The sequence below is a fragment of the Theropithecus gelada genome, chromosome 20, assembly GCF_003255815.1.
Source record: "Theropithecus gelada isolate Dixy chromosome 20, Tgel_1.0, whole genome shotgun sequence".
Taxonomy (NCBI): Eukaryota; Metazoa; Chordata; class Mammalia; order Primates; family Cercopithecidae; genus Theropithecus; species Theropithecus gelada.
The window spans coordinates 16,477,167-16,498,689 of NC_037688.1; the positions used below are offsets into that span (position 1 = coordinate 16,477,167).

Below are 21,523 nucleotides of genomic sequence, written 5' to 3' on the forward strand. Positions count from 1 at the left end.
ATTCTCAGCTGCTGAGGACTGAGAAAGAAAAGCTCAATTTATTCTAACCACAACTCCCAATCATCCAACACTCCTGCACCCTTCTCTCATCTTCTTCATGTAGATAAAACAGTCCAATTCCCTTGGCAGATTGAGCAGGTATAGCCATACCCAGATTTCAGGGGTTAACAGGCCATCATAGTATGCAGTTATTTCCGGAACTTCACACAACAGAGATAACCGGCCTAGCTAGGATATGAGAGGCAACTGATTAAATCACATTTAGTTAATAATACGCATGAACTGCCAGGATAGAATCTAAGATGGTTACACAAGGCGTAGTCATTACTTTTGCTTGATAATTAGAAGGCTCACCAAAATGCATACAAAGTTTCACCACTACATTATGTGGGAAATTATAGTTTGCTATAGACGTGGACATGTACCATTTAAGAGAATATCCTGGCTAACAGAAGCCTTCCTTGACTACTTAGCACACTTACTTGTGGTTGTGATGGGAGGGAGTTCTTCTGGCTGCTTGACATCTTTCTTTGGAGCAGAGAGTTGCTCATCTAAATTCTTCAGGCGATCTTTATCCTTTAGGAGGTTTCCAGGTTTTAGCTCATTGATGTCTAATGCAAGGTTCTTGCAGAGAACCTCAATTTCAAACTTCAAGTTTAACTGCATAGTTCCAGAGTTAGATTAGAATTTTTACAAGAAAATTTTAGTTTTATTCATAATATATGCTACTTTCAGTTACTATAGTACTTCCCCCAAAACACCCTGCCTTCACTGCAAGTTTTAATAATGTGAAGGCAAAGAATGTTCCAGAGGACAAGGAAGCAGTAAATTACCTTTAAGTCATGCTCCTGATGTAGCTCAGCTAATACATTCATAATTGCCATTGTCCAAGGGTTTGGTGGCCTAAAAACCTAAAGAAGAGCTATTATGTTAAGCTGGCCCAAAAGGTGCCCTTTAATTTGGATTATTTAAAACAATTCAACACAACATAAGTGGGTGGGGGGGGGGGGGGAAAAAAAAAAAAAAAAAATAAAAAACAAGGATTAAAAAAAAAAAAAAAAACAAAAATAAACACTTATACCTGTGTAGCCATAACAAAACCCCTAGCCTTCTCACCTATATCACATTTCAAAAACAAAACAAAACAAAACAAAACACCAAAAACCAAAACCAACCATCACAATCTTTCCTTTTACCCAGCCTCTCAAATTGGAAATCCAAGTGCCATAAAGGAAAACAGATTTAACTAGCTTTACCTCACAAGAACTAAGAATATAATCTCTTGATCTCATGCTAAAACAAAGCAATGCTTAGGAATTAGCCATAAATAAAATATTAAAATCTACTCACCACACTACGAATGCTAGATTCTAAGACTTTGGCAACAAAGGGCACTACGTAGAGCAATTCTTGTTGTCCTTTAACATAAGCCTCTAGCAGCAATGATTTCACATCCAAGTCCTAGAATAAGAAAATACTTTCAAAAGCTGGGAATATACCCCCCCAAAATAGTATAACATAACCAAAGAAAAGTATTTTGCCAAGCTTATCCCCAAAACAGGAATCAACATGTCTAGTCCTTATCTTACAAAAAGGGGTTAACAACTCAAAACATGGGCCAAAGTCTTATAAAACCCCAATAATCATCAAATAGCTCCAAACAGCCAATACTTGTAATCATAATGTGCTGAAGATTCTCAATTTTTACACATTTAGCTGAAACTCACAGTGTGTAAGATGGGTTTGTTTTTAGCTAATGTGATCATTCCTAGCCAATGTCCCAAGTTCTTCAGCAAAGAACGATCTGAGAAATTGGCCGCAGCTTTATCTGAGGTCAGGAGCACCTGAAATAGTGTAAGATTAAGAAAGATATGAGAATGAGCTTATGAAAGAAAACTCAACTAAGTATTTGAGAATTCCATTATCCTAAAGACAAGTCATCATTTCTAAGAACAGGCCCCAAAGTAGAATTACTCCGTATATCATTATCAATATCATTTTGCTGTGTTCATGATTCAACAGTGCCATTTTTACCTTTAAGAAGTCTTTACATTTTTTTTTCAAAATAGGTACAAACACATTGTACAAAATTCAAAAGGAACACAAACTTATGTGTCAGTTATCCTCCCCTAGAAAAGTATTTTCAACTCTGAAAACCTTAGCTAGGTTTAAAGCAGAGACCTAACTACAAAGCTATTTTGAAGTGCTAACTTAATTTAAATGAGGATGATAGCCATGCTTAAGTCCTTAAAGGAAGCAAGTATACAAAGGAATATAATCGAATTACCCTCCTATTGCAATCCTCAGTATATCCAGGCATTAACAAATCTCTGCAGTCAACTAAGATAACTTTCTGAGATAGAGTATAATACTGTTTATATACTTCTTTTCAAATTTCTAAAAAACCCAAACCATTTAATTGATTCTCCAGTTACTGTTTTTCTAAGGGGGACAGAATTAACATAGGAGAGTGTTTTGGCTGCAGGTATGCACACATGTATATACCCATCTACTCTGTGGTACCTCTTGATTTAGGGTTATATTTAAACTTCTGTTTAAAAACCAAGGTCTTGAAACTTTGCTGTGGAGTATGTGAAAACTTTTATGTATCCCAACCGCCCTTGCTATCAGATAATAAAAACGAAATAGAGCCATGTTCCTTAACTCCATACAGCAACAGCAGAATGGCACAAGTCAGCTGTGCAACAGAGAGCCAGGAATTCTTTTGCACTACAGCGTAACCAAGAATGGGGAATATTTCCATCCACAGGTTTAAATATAGTGCTGGTTCCTAAACCAATGACCCAAGTTATTGAGCAAAGAATGACCATAGCTGTATGCTTGTATGCTGGTTCTAGAAGTTTTTCCTCCTAAGAAATAAATGATGGTTTAGAAATTAAAATACTTGAATTTTGTTGAATAAGCCTCGGCTCAGTAGAGTTTGATCTTAAACTGCACAGAATCCTAGATAACAGCTATTCCACAAACAGATTTGAGTATAAAGATATCTGGCACTTGAATACCACAAGATACAAATGAAAACATTCAGGACAGTACTGTTTATAATAGTTGAAGTGATTAACAAAACAAATGCCCAGCAGCAATACAAATCCATACAATGGTTTTCCACAAGACTATATTTTCTGTTTTTTAAAAAAGAGGACTGGCCAGACACAGTGGCTCATGCCTGTAATCCCAGCGCTTTGGGAGGCTGAGGAGGGTGGAACACCTGAGGTCAGGAGTTCGGGACCAGCCTGGCCAATATGGTGAAATCCCGTCTCTACTAAAAATACAAAAATTAACTGGACGTGGTGGTACACCTGTAATCCCAGCTACTCGGGAGGCTGAGGTAAGAGAATAGCTTGAACCTGGGAGGTGGAGGCTGCAGTGAGCCGAGATCGCACCACTGCACTCCAGCCTAGACAACAGAGTGAGACCACGCCTCAAAAAAATTAAAAAGAAAAAAAACAAAGGACTACAGCAAAGAGCATTATCACAAATAATATCCAGGGGAGAAAAAAAAGCAAGCGGAAAAAAAGTGAAAAGGATGTACAGAGGGTGACACCATACAGAATATGCTAACCAATACTATGCTGTTTATGCATAACAATGGTAAAGTTCTAAAATCATGTATGGCATGACAAAAACAATTTATAATAGTGGTTACTTTCAAAGAAAATGCACAGGGTATGCCTATAAGTTTAAGTTCTTCATTAAATTTAGTTCCATGTAAGAAACAAAATCTACAGCAATTTCCAGAGGTACATAATATTGACAATATATATCAAAAAATATCAAAAATCCTACCTATATAATCAAATATTTCTAAATTCAAAGCAATAATTAAAGAAAATACAAGAACCAACTCTTACTTTAATGTTTCTGTAGGTCTCATTCAGAACCATCTTGTTAAATTCAGGATTCTTCAGCGTGTCAAGGAAGTTTGAATACAGGCTATGAAAGTTTGGCTCAATACTGACTCTCTTCATAACCAGATACTGTGAAACCCAAGGCATAAATTCTTCTTTCACAGTTTCCTTCAGCTCTTCAACCTAGCCAGTCAATACGACATGGGAAGCACAGAATTACACTATGATAAAATAACAGTTGGTTTCTATGAACCATACTATACAGCACTCTCTACAGCACTAACTATAATGGCTCCTTGCAAAACTAACTAGATACTAAAGCATGACTTTCCTTCACACCAGATAGATGCTATGAAGAAGAGTATGCTCAATTCCATAGTCAATCACAACTCAACCCATAGGTGATTGGGACTGAAACATTTATGGTCATTTTCAGCTTTAAAATCACAAAACATGTAGTCCCCTATCTCCACCTGAATTACTAATCTACAAGCTGCCATTAACAGACCCACAGTGTAACCAAGAATGGGGAAAATTCCAGAACCATGTTTTCCTAAATTTCCATCTACAGGAATCTTTAGCTAACTCTGGTGTTTCCAAGTACAGATGACCCTTGAACAAGGATATGAATGACACAGAGTAAAATTAAATGTATATTTTCTTCTATTAATACCTCCACTACCTCGGAGACACCAAGACTTCCTCTTCTCCTCCTCATGGAGATAAAGACCTGTATGATGATCATTTCCACTTAACAGATAGTAAACATATCTTTTCTTCCTTATAATTTTCCTTCATAATATTTTTTTCCAGTTTATTTTATTCTAAGAATACATATTATATGCATATAAGATATGTGTTAATCAACTATTTGTGTTATCACAGTAAGGCTCTGGTCAACAGTAGGCTGTTAATAGTTAAGCTCTAGGGGAATAAAAAGTTATACCAGGATTTGGCTACATAGAGGATTGGCAACCCTAACCCCCATGTTGCTCAAGGGTCAACTATACTGTCTTACCATGTAATCTGAGGAGGCAAGTGGCATTCTTTATGCTTTTCACAAAGTCGGCCTCAGTTATTAGGTTGTAATAAATACTCTGAATAGTCTCTGGGAGAAAATGAGTTTTGACTAATGACTAGTACAAATGAAACTTTCTATCACCATGAGAACATTAAGCTTATTTCAAAAAGCTGCAAAACAAAACCTTAAAAATTGGTACTATTTAATGTTTACCAAAACCACTAGGTTAAATACACATATTCCCTTTGAGTTTATTACCTCTACCTTTAAAATGAGTATGTAAAAGGGTCAACAATATATCCTTTAGTCCATTAAGGAAAAGAGAAGGAATTTATAAACTATGACAGCATGCTCACCTTTTGTGTCATATTTGACTGTGAGAGATTATTGAAAATAAAAGCAATTTTCTCCTGGATATTTTCCGGGGGCTCCACAATTCTCTCAGTTTGATCTGTGGCTACAAGCAACGTATCTATATTTGTAGTATTAATAGAAGGCTAAAAAAAAATAAATAAAGTACATAAAGCAAATAAGTTGAAGTGCTTCTCTGAAAAAAGTCCAATAACGTATACAGACTTAGTGTTAAAATATACACATGGTATGATTGTATATTAGAAACGTGGGCAAGAATAGTGAACTATTAATAATGTTTGCCTCTGGGAAATATAAGGATGGGAGATACAAAGGAAGAAATGTTGGTCTTTTATATCTTTTTTGGTAGGCATGTTATGATAAAATTCTAATACATGTTCACTAGTGATATAATCATAAATCCTAGAAGAGAAAAAAGACAGATCTACTTACTGGCACATCTTTCTTAAAGCTGACTCCAGTTGGCCTGGTGACTGTAACCGTTTTAGCAACAGTGGTGGTTGTTGAGGTGGTAACCATAGTGCTAACTTGACCAGCAAGAGGAGCTTTTGCTGGAACCTGGGCCTGAGCCTGGGCCTGAGCCAGTGCAATACTTCCAGGGGTTGTGATAGAGCCTTGCATTTTCACAGGAGGATCTCTAGACTGCTGTCCATACTCAATATACTAAAAGGGTAGGGAGAGGAAAAAGAGTTAACCTTAATTGCTAAGTCTGGATTATATGTCCCTCTTTTCTGAGAGGGTAAAAAACATGCATGAATGCTTTTTCGGTTCATCTAGCTCCATACTCTTTGCCCCATACCCTGGCACTAGTACGTAAGTAGATTCCATGAACTCCTTCAGCGATAAAATCTTAGTATTTATGAGAGAACTACAGCAAAACAACTTCTAAAGCAGCAGCCCCAGATACTGCATATAAATGCCTTTAAACTCCTTAAAAAATGCAAACTTTAAAAGTCTTAATAATTCATACAGTAAACTCGTCTCTTTTCTAATTAGGCAGCAATGAGAAACCAAAGGTCTTAAAAAACAAAAACCGTGGTAGTATGAGTTATTATCTCAATAAAGCTATTACAAAAAAATACTCTACAGAGCCCCATCCCCACACAATTTAGAGTGCTGACATAAGGATCCCGAAGCTATTTCAACAGTCCTTACCTAGCAGAACTAAACCTACCAATTATGTATACAACAGTTTTATTTTTAGAGGGACATTTCTAAAGTAGGAAAGAGAGTCTCAGAAGAAAGTATAGCCCTTTATGCTGACAAAGTACAGAAAGTGATGCTCTCTCTCTCTCCTCTCTCTCTGGCTATCTTGCTACATACAGTGGGTGCTAGGGACTAGTTTTGAGTGATCGCTCTCCTGCTAACTCACTCTTTCTCCAAGTCTTTCAAGCTCCATATTCCTGTCTCTTAATTTGTCTCAGTCCACTCACTTGAATGAATATACTCCACATTCCCAGAGATTAAGTCATTACAATAACCCTGCCCTCCTAATAAATCTAGAAGGATGAGGTAGAGAGCACTGAACTAAATTAAAATACAGAATATCAAGTAGGTTCAAATTCTGATCATCCTGATTTCTTAAAATAAGATCTTATAAAGTTGTCTACTGCATGTTAAAAATAGTCAATTAACCAACTTCCCTGTTCTATGTAAACTGATGTTGACCAAAGCCAAGACAAAGGTATAGATAATGCTTACCAGTTAACCTAAAATCAGTCACTGCAACAATGCTTCTCAAATTTCAGTAAAAATAACGATCATATAAAATGGTTTTTAAAATGTATATTCCCTAGGTCTATTTTCCCAGGGACTGACTCCTTTTAAATAAGCATCTCAGGCGGGTGCGGTGGTTTACACCTGTAATCCCAGCACTCTGTAGGGCGGAGGTGGGCAGATCACCTGAGGTCAGGAGTTCAAGACCAGCCTGGTTGAAGGGTGAAACTTCGTCTCTACAAAAAGACAAAAATTAGCCGGGCATGATGGCAGGCGCCTGTAATCGCAGCTACTCAGGAAGCTGAGATGGGAGAATCACTTGAACCCGGGAGGAAGATGTTGCAGTGAGCCAAGATTGTCTCACTCCAGCCTGGGCGACAGAGCAAGATTCCATCTCAAAACAAAAACAAAAACAAAACAAAAACCACACCTCAAAGGAATCTAAGGAAGTGTTAAGAAGCCTTTATTTTTAATAAACATGATCTAAGTCTTATGCGTAACAGCTTTGGCTCATATTAACTCATAAAAATTTCACATTTTTACACACAAGATTCCCACTCCAATTCCCTTTTAGAATGAGGCAGGGTGTCTGTACTTTACCTAAGATAAAGATTCTCTTAGTAGAACTGTTTATTCTTCAACTCCATTATCAGGTTAAAAGAATGAGTAAAAAGTTTTTGAAGTAAGCCTGCTACTTAGAAAAGATAATCCAAGAATGATTATTTTTTCATGTTCTCTTGTAAGGCCACAAAATGAACAACCTCAACTAATATGTATACCTATATCATGCCAATTATTAAGAAATCTTAATGCCACTACCATCAAGTCTACAAAAAAAGCCAAAATATTAAACCCTCCAAATACTACACAACTATTTGGGTTTTAGGTACAGAGGGCACTTACCTCCTGTAAATGATGTGGAAATTGCATAAAGTGACTGATAGAAGCCAAATGCTGACAATACTGGGGATAGTCCTTCAATCTGCCAACAAAATCATTCTGCCATCATTTCGTGTCAGAACAGAAGCAGCACTAACAAAATGTTTTTGTCCAAATGCTAATCTAGGTCATTTTCTCCATCTTATCTATGAATAACTTATTTGAAGAAAATGTCAAAGGGAAGAAAACAAAAGTAGAAGGAGAAAATACTGATGATTTTCACTGGATTTACATCAGAAAAGACACTACCTTTGATTTTTAAAGGCTATATTTTACTTAAAAATAGATTAAAATGAGCCACTTATCTGGAAACAATTCAAATTTTCACCTACATACGAATGGAAAAATAATTTGTAGTCAACTCATATAGAATACTACACAAAGACTACTGAAACATGTAGTAACATAAATCTCAAAAAACTACATATTTCTATGACTCCGTGTAAATGACATTCTAGAAAAACTTCAGAGATTATCAGAGATTGCGAGTCAGGGAAGGGGACTAACTACAAAGAGGAACAAGGAAACCTCTTGGGAGATGATGAAAATATTCTGCATCAGCCGGGCATGCTGATTTATGCCTATAATCCCATCACTTTGGGAGGCCGCGGCAGGACAATCACTTGAGTTCAGGAGTTCCAAAATATTCTGTATCTTGATTGTGGTGGGAGTTACAGAACTACATAAATTTGCCAAAATTCAAAGAACTATACACCTAAAAGGGAAGACTTCTACTGTACAAAGTATACCTCATAAATATCCAACCAAAAAACCTCTGCTCTCATTTTAGTTTTCCTACCACTTATTTTTAAAAAGAGAAGCTTTAGCCGGGACCAGTGGCTCACGCCTATAATCCCAGCACTCTGGGAGGCCGAGGCAGATGGATCACCTGAGGTCAGGAGTTCAAGCCTGGCCAACATGATGGAACTCTGTGTCTACTAAAAATACAAAAATTAGCTGGGTGCAGTGGCACACGTCTCTAATCCCAGCTACTCGGGAGGTTGAGGCAGGAGAATCGCTTGAACTCCGGAGGTGGAGGTTGCAGTGAGCCCAGATCGCACCACTGCACTCCAGCCTGGGCAACAAGCAAGACCTCATCTCAAAAAAAAAAAAAAAAGCTTCAGGCCAGGCACAGTGGCTCACACCATAATCCCAGAACTTTCAGAGACCGAGGCGGGAGTTTAAGACCAGATTGAGTAACATGGTGAAACTCTGTCTGTACAAAAAATACAAAAGGCTGGGCATAGTGGTATGCACCTGTGGTCCCAGCTACTCAGGAGGCTGAAGTGAGAGAACCACTTGAGCCCGCGAGGTCAAAGCTGCAGTGAGCCAAGATCGCGCCACTGCACTCCAGCCTGGGTAAGAGTTAAGACCCTGTCTGTGGGGTCAGGGAAGAGACACTTCATAGGAAACCTATCCACTTACCTGTTTTTAAATCTATCTAGTGCAGCAATCCCGAAATAATACATTTTGGATCCAAAAGGCTTGCGTAAAGCTTCAAGAACATATCGTAGAGCCAGACCTAGTGCCATGTAAGTGACCAGTCCTTTCTCAATTATACCACCAAACAGGCAGGCTGTTATATGTAACTCTTTATCAGGATACTGGGGAAAAAAACGATATTCTTCAAACAAGTTCCTTAGCATACAGTTAAACACTTCTCGTTCCCTCTTTATAGTAGAGTCTTTAAATCTCTGCAGCATTTCTAATACCTGGAAAAGCAAGACAAAAAAACAACGCACACATAAAGGAAACAATTACTAAGTGCCTTTCTCAAATATCCTTGACAAAAGACTGTTAAGTAGAATATTTACCAAAAGAGCTTGAGACAAATATTAAGGTTTCAAAACACACATTGCTATATCAGAGCACTTTGAGCTGGATTTCTAAAAACACTGAAAAGGACATTTATTTAAGACTGGCTTAAACAATAAATAATCGGATCATCCTAGACACTCACCTCATCAACAGACATGGTTGGATGTGGTGGATGATTATATATTCGCTGAAAATAGCTGTTTGCTTCATCATCTATCTCTTTACTAAAGTGCTGGTTTGCCTCTGGCCACACCTGAGACAAGTCCGCTGTTGGAAACAAAAAAGGCATCAGTGGGTATTTAAGCCCTTCTTCCACTTCCCCATAAAACACAGACAGCCAGAGACTATTGCAGTTCTAACTTTAAGAGAAATATAAAAAAACTGAAAAAGGTATTAAGTGGTCAAGTTTCAGTATTAACGTGTTCTAGGGTAGACATAAAAGATCCTTAACAAAGTGCCTTCCATAATTCTACATTAGTATTATCTTCATCAGGACTCATTACAACACAAAAGTTAACTTGGTTCAAACTCATAATGCACTTACCCTTAATACAACCTCATTAAGTTAACAAATCTTTATCACTTTATAATAAAAATCACATTTAACATATAATTATCATGCATGTGCATGAAAGACTGATGTAAACACAAAGCATGCTACAAAACATAACTTTCAGACAAGACTTTCACACTAACGTTATCAAGTCAGCTGGAATACTTTCAAATCTCGTGTCATGACTACACAGTCCCAATGACAAGGACTTCAGTCAATTATACCTATGGATTTATAAAGATGACTTCTATGAATTTAGTTAGGATAAAAAATCACTAAGGAGGTGAAACAAAAATTGGAAACAGAAATCTGAAATTTTCCTTGTCACTCCTGACTTGCTTTAAAAAAAACTCAACACATTTTTAGGTTAAGTACAAGAGTTACATTCATTTATCTACCACATATTAATTTCTCTTTATCATATCTATTTCTTACTTTTAGGACAAACACCCTCAGGATGCAGCCTCTTACTAACCATGACTTTGTTCTGGGAATCCACAGCAAAAGTGGATTGATACCTCTAACTTTTATTTTAATAATTCAAATTTGTGAATTTATTCCCACTGGTCTAGAAGGCACATCAACATATGGCCCTACTAACACAAATGAGACATACAACTAAACATTTTTATCAGTCACACTTCACAATCACAGACAACACTACCACTTACAAGGTTTCATCTTACTCTGCTGGAATGTAGGCTGATTCAGTCCAGAGGTGCCCAATTTCCTCTGTACAAAAGGGTCGTTATTCACTGCAGGGAGTCCAAGAGCACCAGTTCCTATACCAGTCAGGCTGCCTGTGCCAAGACCACCTACTAGAGAGAACGAAGGCAGCCACAAACCCTATCATTATTCATATTCTTGATTTTATTAACATCTCAGATGTATTAATAAGACTTTTAAAATAGTCATAATAACTCTTACTTTAAAAGTCAGAGCCTTTGTTAATTCCCTTATTACATCTATTCAATTTTACAGAGCCTACAAACTAGGCAGTAACAACAGATAATCCAAATTTCTTTAGCATCTGGAATTATTTATATTCTTGATAATGTGCAAAAAATTAAGTATACATTCTCGAAGCACATACTCCCATACCCAAGGTAGTTAAAATAAGGAGGTGGCTAGCTTTTCTCAATTATTCAAATCAGATAATTTCATGATACCATCTTTTAAAGTTACCATGAGTCTCAAAACTTCTTTATTCCTCTCAACTCTGACAAACGGAATCTTACAGTAATTAGAGCTTTGCTAGGAAGGCCTTAGTAAGTTCAGTAACGTTTATTTAAATGAATTAATCATAAAAGCCAGAGGCACAGAGCAGCAATGTTAACTAGATCAGAGTCAATGATAACACTGAAGTCCTTAGGTTTTAATGCCCGAACTTACAGTGTCAACATAACAGGTACAGGGGGCTAAGAAGATGTAGGTAACAAACAACCACAACAACCAAAAAAATGTAGCTTTTACTTCAATGTGAAGTTACATGCCACAGTATCTGGGGAAAAAAACTGAAAACGTGGCCAGGTGCGGTGGCTCACGCCTGTAATCCCAGCACTTTGGGGGGCCAAGGTGGGTGGATCACCTGAGGTCAGGAATTTGAGACGAGCCTGGCCAACATGGTGAAACCCTGTCTCTACTAAAAATACAAAAAACTAGCAAGCCATGGTGGCCGGTGCCTGTAATCCCAGCTACTCAGGAGGTGAGGCAGGAGAATCGCTTAAACCTGGGAGGCTGAGGTTGCAGTGAGCCGAAATAGCGCCACTGCACTCCAGCCTGGGCAACAAGAGCGAAACCCCGTCCCCCGCAAAAAAAAAAAAAAAAAAAAACAACCTTAAAATGTTTTTAGGATGTCCTATCATCTTCAAGGTTGGTGAAATGCAATAAGGCAGGCAGAACATATGCCTGAACCTGTATGTTCAATAGTTTCTAACTTTATTATACCAACCTGAATTCATAAAGCTGTTAGTTCTTGATCTAAGCCCTTTAGAAAGTGATTAACATACATGTTACCACTTATATTATCATGTTAACACAAAATCCTTACTAAATAATTCAATTAACTTTACAACTACAAATATCCTAATTCTTTCCTCCAATTAGACTGAATGGAACATAATCTGTTTTTCTTTTCCTAACTTTGGATACTGAAGGAGCTTTCACAATTTCATTTAAACAGCTTTCCTCGTCATAGTGACTCCAAACCCCTTATGAAATAGTAAGGCATAATGAAACTTATGAATAATCCACGCTCTCATTTGCCTCCCCCTTACCTGGAAGCTGTGATGAAAGTCCTCCAATACCACTGAATGCAGTGGTTTGATTGGGGGTTGAAAGGGGTGGAAATGCTTTTGCTGGTGACTGAGGGGTACTGAATGCAGAACCCAAATTTGGAGGAAAACCCTGCATACTCTGGGTGTGAGGGGCAGCTGAACCACCTATACTAAGAGATGTCATTCCAGCAAGAGGGTCAATCTAAAGAAAAACATTATAAAAATGTATTAAACATACTTCGAGGAAAGGCAGACACACATAAAGCAGTCTTTAACAACAGCTCTTCATACTCTTAAAAAGCAAACTATTACACCCACTCAATCACAATGACACTTAAATCCCAGTTATCAAGTCAAGCGTGTCAGTCACTTTTCTTACTGTGTCACATATGGAATAGGTTTAAAGAGTCTGCCTTTGACAAAGTTCAGGTTGAGAATCCCTTATCGAAAATACTTGGGACCAGAAAAGTTTTCAATTTTGGATTTTGGAATATTTGCGCACACATAACCAGATATCGTAACAATCCCATCATGGGGAGGGGACCCATGTCAAAGCATGAAATTCACTTGTTTCACATATACCTATATACACATAACCAGAATGTAATCTTATACAATATTTTTTTAAGCATTTTGTGCATGAAACAAAACTATGACTATGTTCTGACTCAACACATAACATCAGATTAGGTATAGAATTTTCTACTTGTGGTGTGTCATGTCAGTGCTCCAAAAGTTTGATTTTGGAGCATTCTAGATTTACAGATTAAGGATGCTCAACCTATAACAGAGCCATAAAAAGGGCTATAAAATCTAATGAACAACACTTAAGATGAACTGACCTAAACTTTTAGTGGTGACATGGGACAGTTATATTAATAAATCCTCACAAATTCCAATAAGTCACTTTAAAACAATCTCTCAAGCTAAATTTAAGTTTCAACATAAATAGAAATATTAGAAATTAGAAACAAATCTCCCAGTCAAAATAAATTTAGTCAAAATTTGGGGATTTTGGAGGTGGGGAAAGATCAGCTCCAATTTTGAAAACAAAAACAAGGTATGTTATTCACCAAAATATGTATTTTTAAAATATCTAATAACTGCACTTCCAGGCTTAAGTTTGTGGCACTACTTCATACCTTCATGGCTATAGAATGTGACAAGCAAATGCCTTTTATAGGGAAGTAGCCACTAAATCACTAAGTTTTAGCCTCTTTCTTTCCTTAAAACCCAATATGCCATTCAATGCATCTGAAAATAGAAGCGCAATATGTTGCTCCCAGAGAGAAGGGGGTGGTTGATGTCAGGGAGTAACTTAAATGTACCTTGTTTTTAAAAGAGCAGTTCAGTTGAGAGCTGAAGAGCCCCAGTTATAACAAGTCGTTATGCTCTAGCACTGTTGCTTGGCCCGTGAAGCTACAAACAAGACACATCAGGTTCAAAGGCAGTGCTTAGGTCTCAAGAGTCTATGTAATTCATATTTTAAAAAGAAACCCTCTTCATTTACCTAAATAAGTTGTTTGTATATTTCCTCTTAGAGTCACGTTCTATTTGATGATAAAATCTATTCTTAACTACAATGCCTATTTACATATCTCCTTTAAAATAAGTGGATGCTAGACATGCAGTTATCTAAAATGTAACAAATTCAGACAATTTATTAAAGACATAGAAGCTTATTCTATTCCAAATCTATGGCAAATGAAGATGTATCGAATGTAGCGCCCATTTACCTGAACAGGAGAAATGGCATCTAAGCTGCTAGCACTAGGAGGACGGCCTTTTGGCATAACTCCAGGTGGTGGTTGTCTGGCCTTATTCATAACATTACTGCAATTGGCTACCATGGTGAGGATAGTTTCCGATAGCTCCTGAGAAACACTCCTAAAATAGAGGGGAAAAAGTAAAAAAAATCAGTTCCTATTCCCCAGAACATGTAAGTAAACCAATCTGATTTTTATTTTTTTTGTTTCCTTTTGAGATGGAGTCTCACTCTGTCACCCAGACTGGAGTGCAGCGGCGTGGTATCAGTTCACTGCAACCTCTGCCCCGCAAGGTTCAGGCAATTCTTCTGCCTCAGCCTCCTGAGTACCAATTTGATTTTCTAATAAAGAAACTTTGTTGAGGCCGGGCACAGTGGCTCATACCTGTAGTCCCATTGCTTTGAAAGACTGAGGTGGGCCGGGCGCGGTGGCTCACGCCTGTAATCCCAGCACTTTGGGAGGCCGAGGCGGGCGGATCACAAGGTCAGGAGATCGAGACCACGGTGAAACCCCGTCTCTACTAAAAATACAAAAAATGAGCCGGGCGCGGTGGCGGGCGCCTGTAGTCCCAGCTACTCGGGAGGCTGGGGAAGGAGAATGGCATGAACCCAGGAGGCAGAGCTTGCAGTGAGCCAGGATCGCGCCACTGCACTCCAGCTTGGGCGACAGAGCAAGACTCCGTCTCAAAAAAAAAAAAAAAAAAAAAGAAAGACTGAGGTGGAAGGATTGCTTGAGCCGGGAGTTTGAGGCCAACCTTGGGCAAGATAGCAAGATCCCATGTCTACAAATATTAAATAAGTATTAAAAAGTCAAGGCTGGGCGTAGTGGCTCACGCCTGTAATCCCAGCACTTTGGGAGGCCAAGGTGGGCGGTTTGCCTAAGGTCAGGAGTTCAAGACCAGTCTGGCTAACATGGTGAAATCCCATCTCTACTAAAAACACAAAAATTAGCCAGGCATGGTGGTGCACGCCTGTAGTTCCAGCTACTCAGGAGGCTGAGGCAGAAGAATCACTTGAACCTGGGAGGCAGAGACTGCAGTGAACCGAGATCACGCCACTGCACTCCAGCCTGGGTGACAGAGCAAGATTCCGTCTCCAAAACAAAACAAAACAAAAGTGAGCCTGGTCTCGTGGCATGCGCCTGTACTCCCAGCTACTTGGGAGGCTGAGTTGGGAGGATTGATAGAGTGCAGGAGTTCGAGGCTGCAGTGGGCTATAATCACACCACAGCATTTCAGCCTGGGTAAGAGATGAGAAGTAAAGGGAAAGGGGAAAGAAAACTTGCTGGAACATGTAGCCAAATTTCTGCCACATCCTATCCCTCTGCACTTGTCATTCATCACTAGAATTTTCTGAGTGCTGGCTTTCTCTTGAAACTAATTTGCACTTCTGAAATGAACTAGTACACAGTACAACCAAAATATTTTAAAATTCTCCAAGAAACATTCCATAGCTTCAACCACTTTGTCAAAAATTATGCCCAAACCCAAACATATCAAAGCAAACAGGCATGCAATTTTTATACTAGTATATCACAGTCTAAGATAATATATGTACTTATAGACAAAAACACCATGCATAGTCATTACCTTTAACAAGCACATGAAGAAGCGACTGACCTCTACAACAAATGTCAAGTAGAGTAAATGTTTACTTGACAGTTAAACCAATTTTCCTATCTTAGGTTGCTATCACAGGTTGAGCATCCCAAATCCGAAAATCTGAATCCCAAACACTACAAAATCTAAAACTTTTTGAATGCCAATGTTTAAAGGAAATGCTCATTGGAGCATTTTGGAGTTTGGATTTTTGAACTGAAGGTGTATATTAAGCAAGTATAATGCAAATGGTTAAAAAAAATTTTTTTAACCCAAAACCCTAAACACTTCTGATCCCAAGCATTTCCAAGAAGGGATACTCAGTCTGTATTGCCTCATACAACCATGGGGTTCTTTGTATTTAGAAGCTCTACTTGGATCATGAGCGGTGGCTCATGCCTATAATCCTAGCACTTTGGGAGGCTAAGGCAGGCAGATCACCTGAGGTCAGAAGCTTGAGACCAGCCTGGCCAACATGGTGAAACTCCATCTCTACTAAAATTACAAAAATCAGCCGGGCAAGTGGCAGGCACCTCTAATCCCAGCTACTCAGGAGACTGAGGCAGGAGAATTGCTTGAACCCGGGAGCCGAGATTGCACTACTGTACTCCAGCCTGGGCAACAGAGTGTGAGACTCCATATCAAAAGAAAAACAGAAGCTCTACATGATAGCTGGGAGGTGGAGGTGGCTTACACCTATAATCCTAGCACTTTGGGAGGAAGGCGGTAGTGGGAGGATCGCTTGAGGAAGGAGCGTCAAGACCAGCCTGTGAACACAGCAAGAATTCATCTCTACAAAAAATTTTCAAAATTAGCCAGGTGTGTTGGTACATGACGGTAGTCCTAACCACTTGGGAGGCTGAGGCGAGAGGAGTGCTTGAGCCCAGGATTTCAAGGCTGTAGTGAGCTATGATCACATCAATGCACTCCAGTCTTAGAGAAAGAACAAGACCCTGTCTCTAAAAAAATTAATTAAAAAAAAAAAAGGGCAAGGCACGGTGGCTCATGCCTGTAATCCCAGCACTTCGGGAGACAGAGATGGGTGGATCACAAGGTCAGGAGTTTGAGACCAGCCCGGCCAACACAGTGAAATCCCTTCTTTACTAAAAATACAAAAAATTAGCCAGGTGTGGTGGCAGGTGCCTGTAATCCCAGCTACTCGGGAGGCTGAAGCAGGAGAATTGCTTGAACCTGGCAGGCGGAGGTTGCAGTGACCCGAGATCAGATCACTGCACTCAAGCCTGGGCGAGAGTGAGAGACTCTGTCTTAAACAACAAAAAAAAGCAGTAGCAGCTGTACATGAACTTAGTCTTAAATCTTCCCACCTAAATTCAGAATGTTACTAGTGGCATTAAGAAGTAAAAGTGATCACTCAGAAAAAAAAGTGGTTTCACATTTGGAGGAAAAAAAAAAAAAAAACAAAAAGACTAGGGTGCTAACAGTACTGAATAAGCCTGTATTACATTAAATCGATAGAGAAAAATCTATGAAAATTTTTACTTGTGCCAGCAAAATAACAATAGTTTGAACATAGAAACAAATGAAATAAACAAGTTGTTTTATGTCCATTGAAGCCAGGAAGAAAAATACAGTCCCGTACCATATAATGACATTTCAGTCAACAAAATGGTATATGGGACCACATATATAATGGTTGTCCCACAAATTCTAATATCATATTTTGCTGTACCTTTTCTGTTTAAATATACAAATACCACTGTGTTATAATTGCCTTCAGTATATTCAGTATAGTAACATCACTGTACAGGTTGGTAGCTTAGGAGGAATAGGCCATACCACATAGGCAAACTGTATACAGTACATTATACTATCTAGGTTTGTTACCAGTATACTATATAACGCTCACACAAAGACAGAACTGCCTAATGACACATATCTCAGAAATGCATTCCTATTGTTACGCTATGCAGACCACAAAAAAGAAAAGGGAGCCTCACACTCCTAAAGGTATTGGTCTACTTATTTACTTTAGAAACAAGTAGAACATTAGTTTCCACAAAAATGCTCAAAATAATTAAAGGTATTTCAAATTTAAGGAAACAAGAGGCCCTCTGAATCTTCCCTTACAATGGTATCTGCATTCCAAATACTCCACAACAATTAAAACTTCATAGAGATACCGTATCTCCATGTTGTCCCATATCTCACCATAACAATGGGGACATACTGTATTAGCAAGGCTGTGGGGAAATAGACGCTGTAACACTGCTGGTTTTACAACATAGAAAAATCCCTATGGAGGAAAATTTTGCAATACCTAACACAATCGCACACGAATTTACCTATTATTCTGACACATCCACTTCTAGTAGTCCAATTACACACTGGTAAAAATGATGGGTGCAAAACACTGCTCACTACAACACTATATGTGATACAAAGAGCGAAAACAAAGTGAATTTTCACCAGTAGGAGACTGGTTGACTAAAGTACAGAATACTCATTCAATGGAGTATTATGCAGCAATTAAAAGAAACAAGGAAGCTCTCTAATTGTATGGAGTGAACTCTAGGATATAAGATCAAGAAGCAAGTTGTATATTATCTCTTCTACAGTGAAGGATAAATATACAAATGAGTATGTATTTGTTTTTAATATAAGATAATGCAAAATAATTAATGACAGTGGCTAACTACAGGAGAAAAGGAGAACAAGGTAGAGGTATCAGAGTTCAAAGTAAGATTTCTCCAAATGTATCTTGCTTTAGAGTTTTGACTTTAAAACCACATCTATGTTTTACCAATCACGAAAACAAATGCAAGCAAACAAACCATTAAATTTAAAAAAAACTGTTCCAAAAAGACCAATGCCACGGGTCAGAAAAACAGGCTACAAAGCAGTAGATGCTAATTATATTATACTACATTGAATCCAAATGCCTTCAACTGTGTAAGCCACACTAATATTTTATGTCTTATGGAAAAACAAAAAAAGTAATTCCACCAATTATAAGACACATCACCAATAAGACACATCGTTTCAGAAATTAAAGTAGGAAGAAAAATAAAATGGGCACTTTAGAATAAACTATAGTAAATTAAAATATTCACCTTTATTATTTAGGGATAAATTCTTATTTCTGAAAGTTTCAAACTTAGAAGTGGCAAGAACTGGCCAGGCGCAGTGGATCACCTGTGGTCAGGAGTTCGAGACCAGCCTGACCAACATGCTGAAATCCCCTCTCTACTAAAAATGCAAAAAAATTAATTAGCTGGGCATGGTGGCATGCACCTGTAATCCCAACTACTCAGGGGGCTGAGGCAGGAGAATAGCTTGAACCTGGGAGGCGGATGTTGTAGTGAGCCAAGATGGCGCCATTGCACCCCAGCTTGGGCAACAAGAGAAAAACTCCATCTCAAAAAATTAAATAAATAATAATAAAAGAAGTGTCGCCGGGCGCAGTGGCTCAAGCCTGTAATCCCAGCACTTTGGGAGGCCGAGACGGGGGGATCACGAGGTCAGGAGATCGAGACCATCCTGGTGAACACAGTGAAACCCCGTCTCTACTAAAAAGTACAAAAAAAAAAAAAACTAGCTGGGCGAGGTGGCGGACGCCTGTAGTCCCAGCTACTCGGGAGGCTGAGGCAGGAGAATGGCGTGAACCCGGGAGGCGGAGCTTGCAGTGAGCTGAGATCCAGCCACTGCACTCCAGCCTGGGCCACAGAGCGAGACTCTGTCTCAAAAAAAAAAACAAAAACAAAAAAAGAAGTGGCAAGAATATTACAATTAACTCCCACAAATGCTTTTCATGCCAAGGGTATACATTTGCCCTATCAATCTAACCATTCTTTCTATACTTTTTGTCCTGCAGCATTGGTTTGGATATATCATGAATTTATCCCTAAATGCTTCACTACGTTTTCTTCTTTTTTTGAGACAAGGTCTCACTGTCGCACAGGCAGCAATGCAGTGGTGCAATTACGGTTCACTGTAGCCTCTGCCTCCTGAGTTCAGATGATCCTCCAACCTCAGCCTCCCCAGTTGCTGGAATTCCACATACAGACCACGCCCAGCTAATTTTTAAATGCTTTTTTCAGAGACGGGGTTTTGCGACGTTGCCCAGGCTGGTCTCAAAATCCTAAGCTCAAGCAATTTGCCCACCTCAGTCTCCTAAAGTGCTGGGGTTACAGGTGTGAGCCACCATTCTCAGCCTTCACTATGTATTTTCTATAAGAAAAACATTTTCCTACATAGCCATGTAAAATCAAACATCAGAAGCTTAACAATGATAAAATAAATAGGCCATGTTCACATTATACCAACTATTCCCACAATGCTCTTCGAAGCTATTTTTCCCTTGGAACAGGATCCATTCCATTGCATTAAGTTGTCACCTCTCTTCAGGTCATTTAATCTGAAAGATTTTCTTAGCCTTTACGTGTCCTTCTTGATTTTATTCTTTTAAGTACAAGTCAGAATCAAGTGTAATGGTTCACACCTGTCATCCTAGCACTTTCAGAGGCAGAGGCAGGTGGATCACTTCAGGTCAGGAGTTCAAGAGCAGCCTGGCCAACATGGCAAAACCCCATCTCTACCAAAAATACAAAAAATTAGCCAGGAGTGGTGGTGTGCGCCTGTAGTCCCAGCTACTCAGGAGGTTGAGGGAATCGCTTGAACCCAGGAAGCAGGGGTTGCAGTGAGTCAAGTTCGCAACTGCATTCCAGCCTGGACAAGAGAGCAAGACCCTGCCTCAAAAAAAAGGGGGGGGAAGTACAAGTCAGTTGTTTTGTAGAATGTCCCTAGATTTGTCTGATATTCTAAATTCAAATTAGGTATCACAACCTTACGGCATAAATTACCTTGAATTCTTCTCAGTGCATTCTATGAAACACATGATGTAGGTTTCACATGGTGATCACTTTGATCAACAGATTAACATGGTATCTGACAGGTTTCTCCACTGAAGTTGTTTTCCCCCTTTGTAATTACAATGTAATTTGTGGAGAGATATTTTCAAACTACATAATTATCCTGCTCTTCAAACATATACCCATTACTATTAGCACACATTAACAATTACAACTCCATCATAGTAACTTCTGTATTTATTAGTTGAAATAACTTTCCTCCTCTGGCATTTATTATCATCAGTATGGACTCAGAATACTTTGGATACATTATCTTGTTAAATTTTTCAACAAGTACTGCTAAGAGATCAATTAAAGAAATTAATTGAGGCCGGGCGCGGTGGCTCAAGCCTGTAATCCTAGCACTTTGGGAGGCCGAGACAGGCAGATCACGAGGTCAGGAGATCCAGACCATCCTGGCTAACACGGTGAAACTCCGTCTCTACTAAAAAATACAAAAAACTAGTGGGGCGAGGTGGCGAGCACCTGTAGTCCCAGCTACTCGGGAGGCTGAGGCAGGAGAATGGCGTGAACCCGGGAGGCGGAACTTGCAGTGAGCTGAGATCCGGCCACTGCACTCCAGCCTGGGTGACAGAGCAAGACTCCGTCTCAAAAAAAAAAAAGAAAAAAGAAAAAAGAAATTAATTGAAACCCAAAAGTTAGGTAAACTGCCTTCTTACAATACAAACATTCTGTGCAATTTTTTTTTTTTTTTTTTTTTTTTTTTA

General features: G+C 38.8%; 1 protein-coding gene and 2 non-coding genes across 5 annotated transcripts in view; all 3 read right to left on the minus strand.

Moving 5' to 3' along the window:
* Positions 1–21,523, minus strand: part of CNOT1 (CCR4-NOT transcription complex subunit 1) — an 82,018-nt gene that overhangs the window by 25,448 nt on the left and 35,047 nt on the right. Inside the window, exons 16-28 of one of the 3 annotated variants that reach the window (XM_025369774.1) lie at positions 14,301–14,451; positions 12,565–12,766; positions 10,975–11,106; positions 9,878–10,002; positions 9,343–9,629; positions 7,882–7,960; positions 5,695–5,925; positions 5,247–5,387; positions 3,873–4,052; positions 1,728–1,844; positions 1,351–1,461; positions 834–911; positions 483–660 (exon numbers count right to left, since the gene is read on the minus strand). In XM_025369774.1, coding sequence (XP_025225559.1) covers positions 483–660; positions 834–911; positions 1,351–1,461; positions 1,728–1,844; positions 3,873–4,052; positions 5,247–5,387; positions 5,695–5,925; positions 7,882–7,960; positions 9,343–9,629; positions 9,878–10,002; positions 10,975–11,106; positions 12,565–12,766; positions 14,301–14,451 — 2,012 coding nt within the window. Of the gene's footprint in view, positions 1–482; positions 661–833; positions 912–1,350; positions 1,462–1,727; positions 1,845–3,872; positions 4,053–5,246; positions 5,388–5,694; positions 5,926–7,881; positions 7,961–9,342; positions 9,630–9,877; positions 10,003–10,959; positions 11,107–12,564; positions 12,767–14,300; positions 14,452–21,523 lie in introns of all 3 variants that reach the window. The other 2 variants (XM_025369771.1, XM_025369773.1) reach the window with 2 other exon arrangements.
* LOC112614871 lies at positions 2,652–2,786 on the minus strand. The gene has a single exon (XR_003117176.1). It is a non-coding gene; the product is annotated as a small nucleolar RNA SNORA46 (small nucleolar RNA).
* Positions 13,885–14,020, minus strand: LOC112614873. The gene has a single exon (XR_003117178.1). It is a non-coding gene; the product is annotated as a small nucleolar RNA SNORA50 (small nucleolar RNA).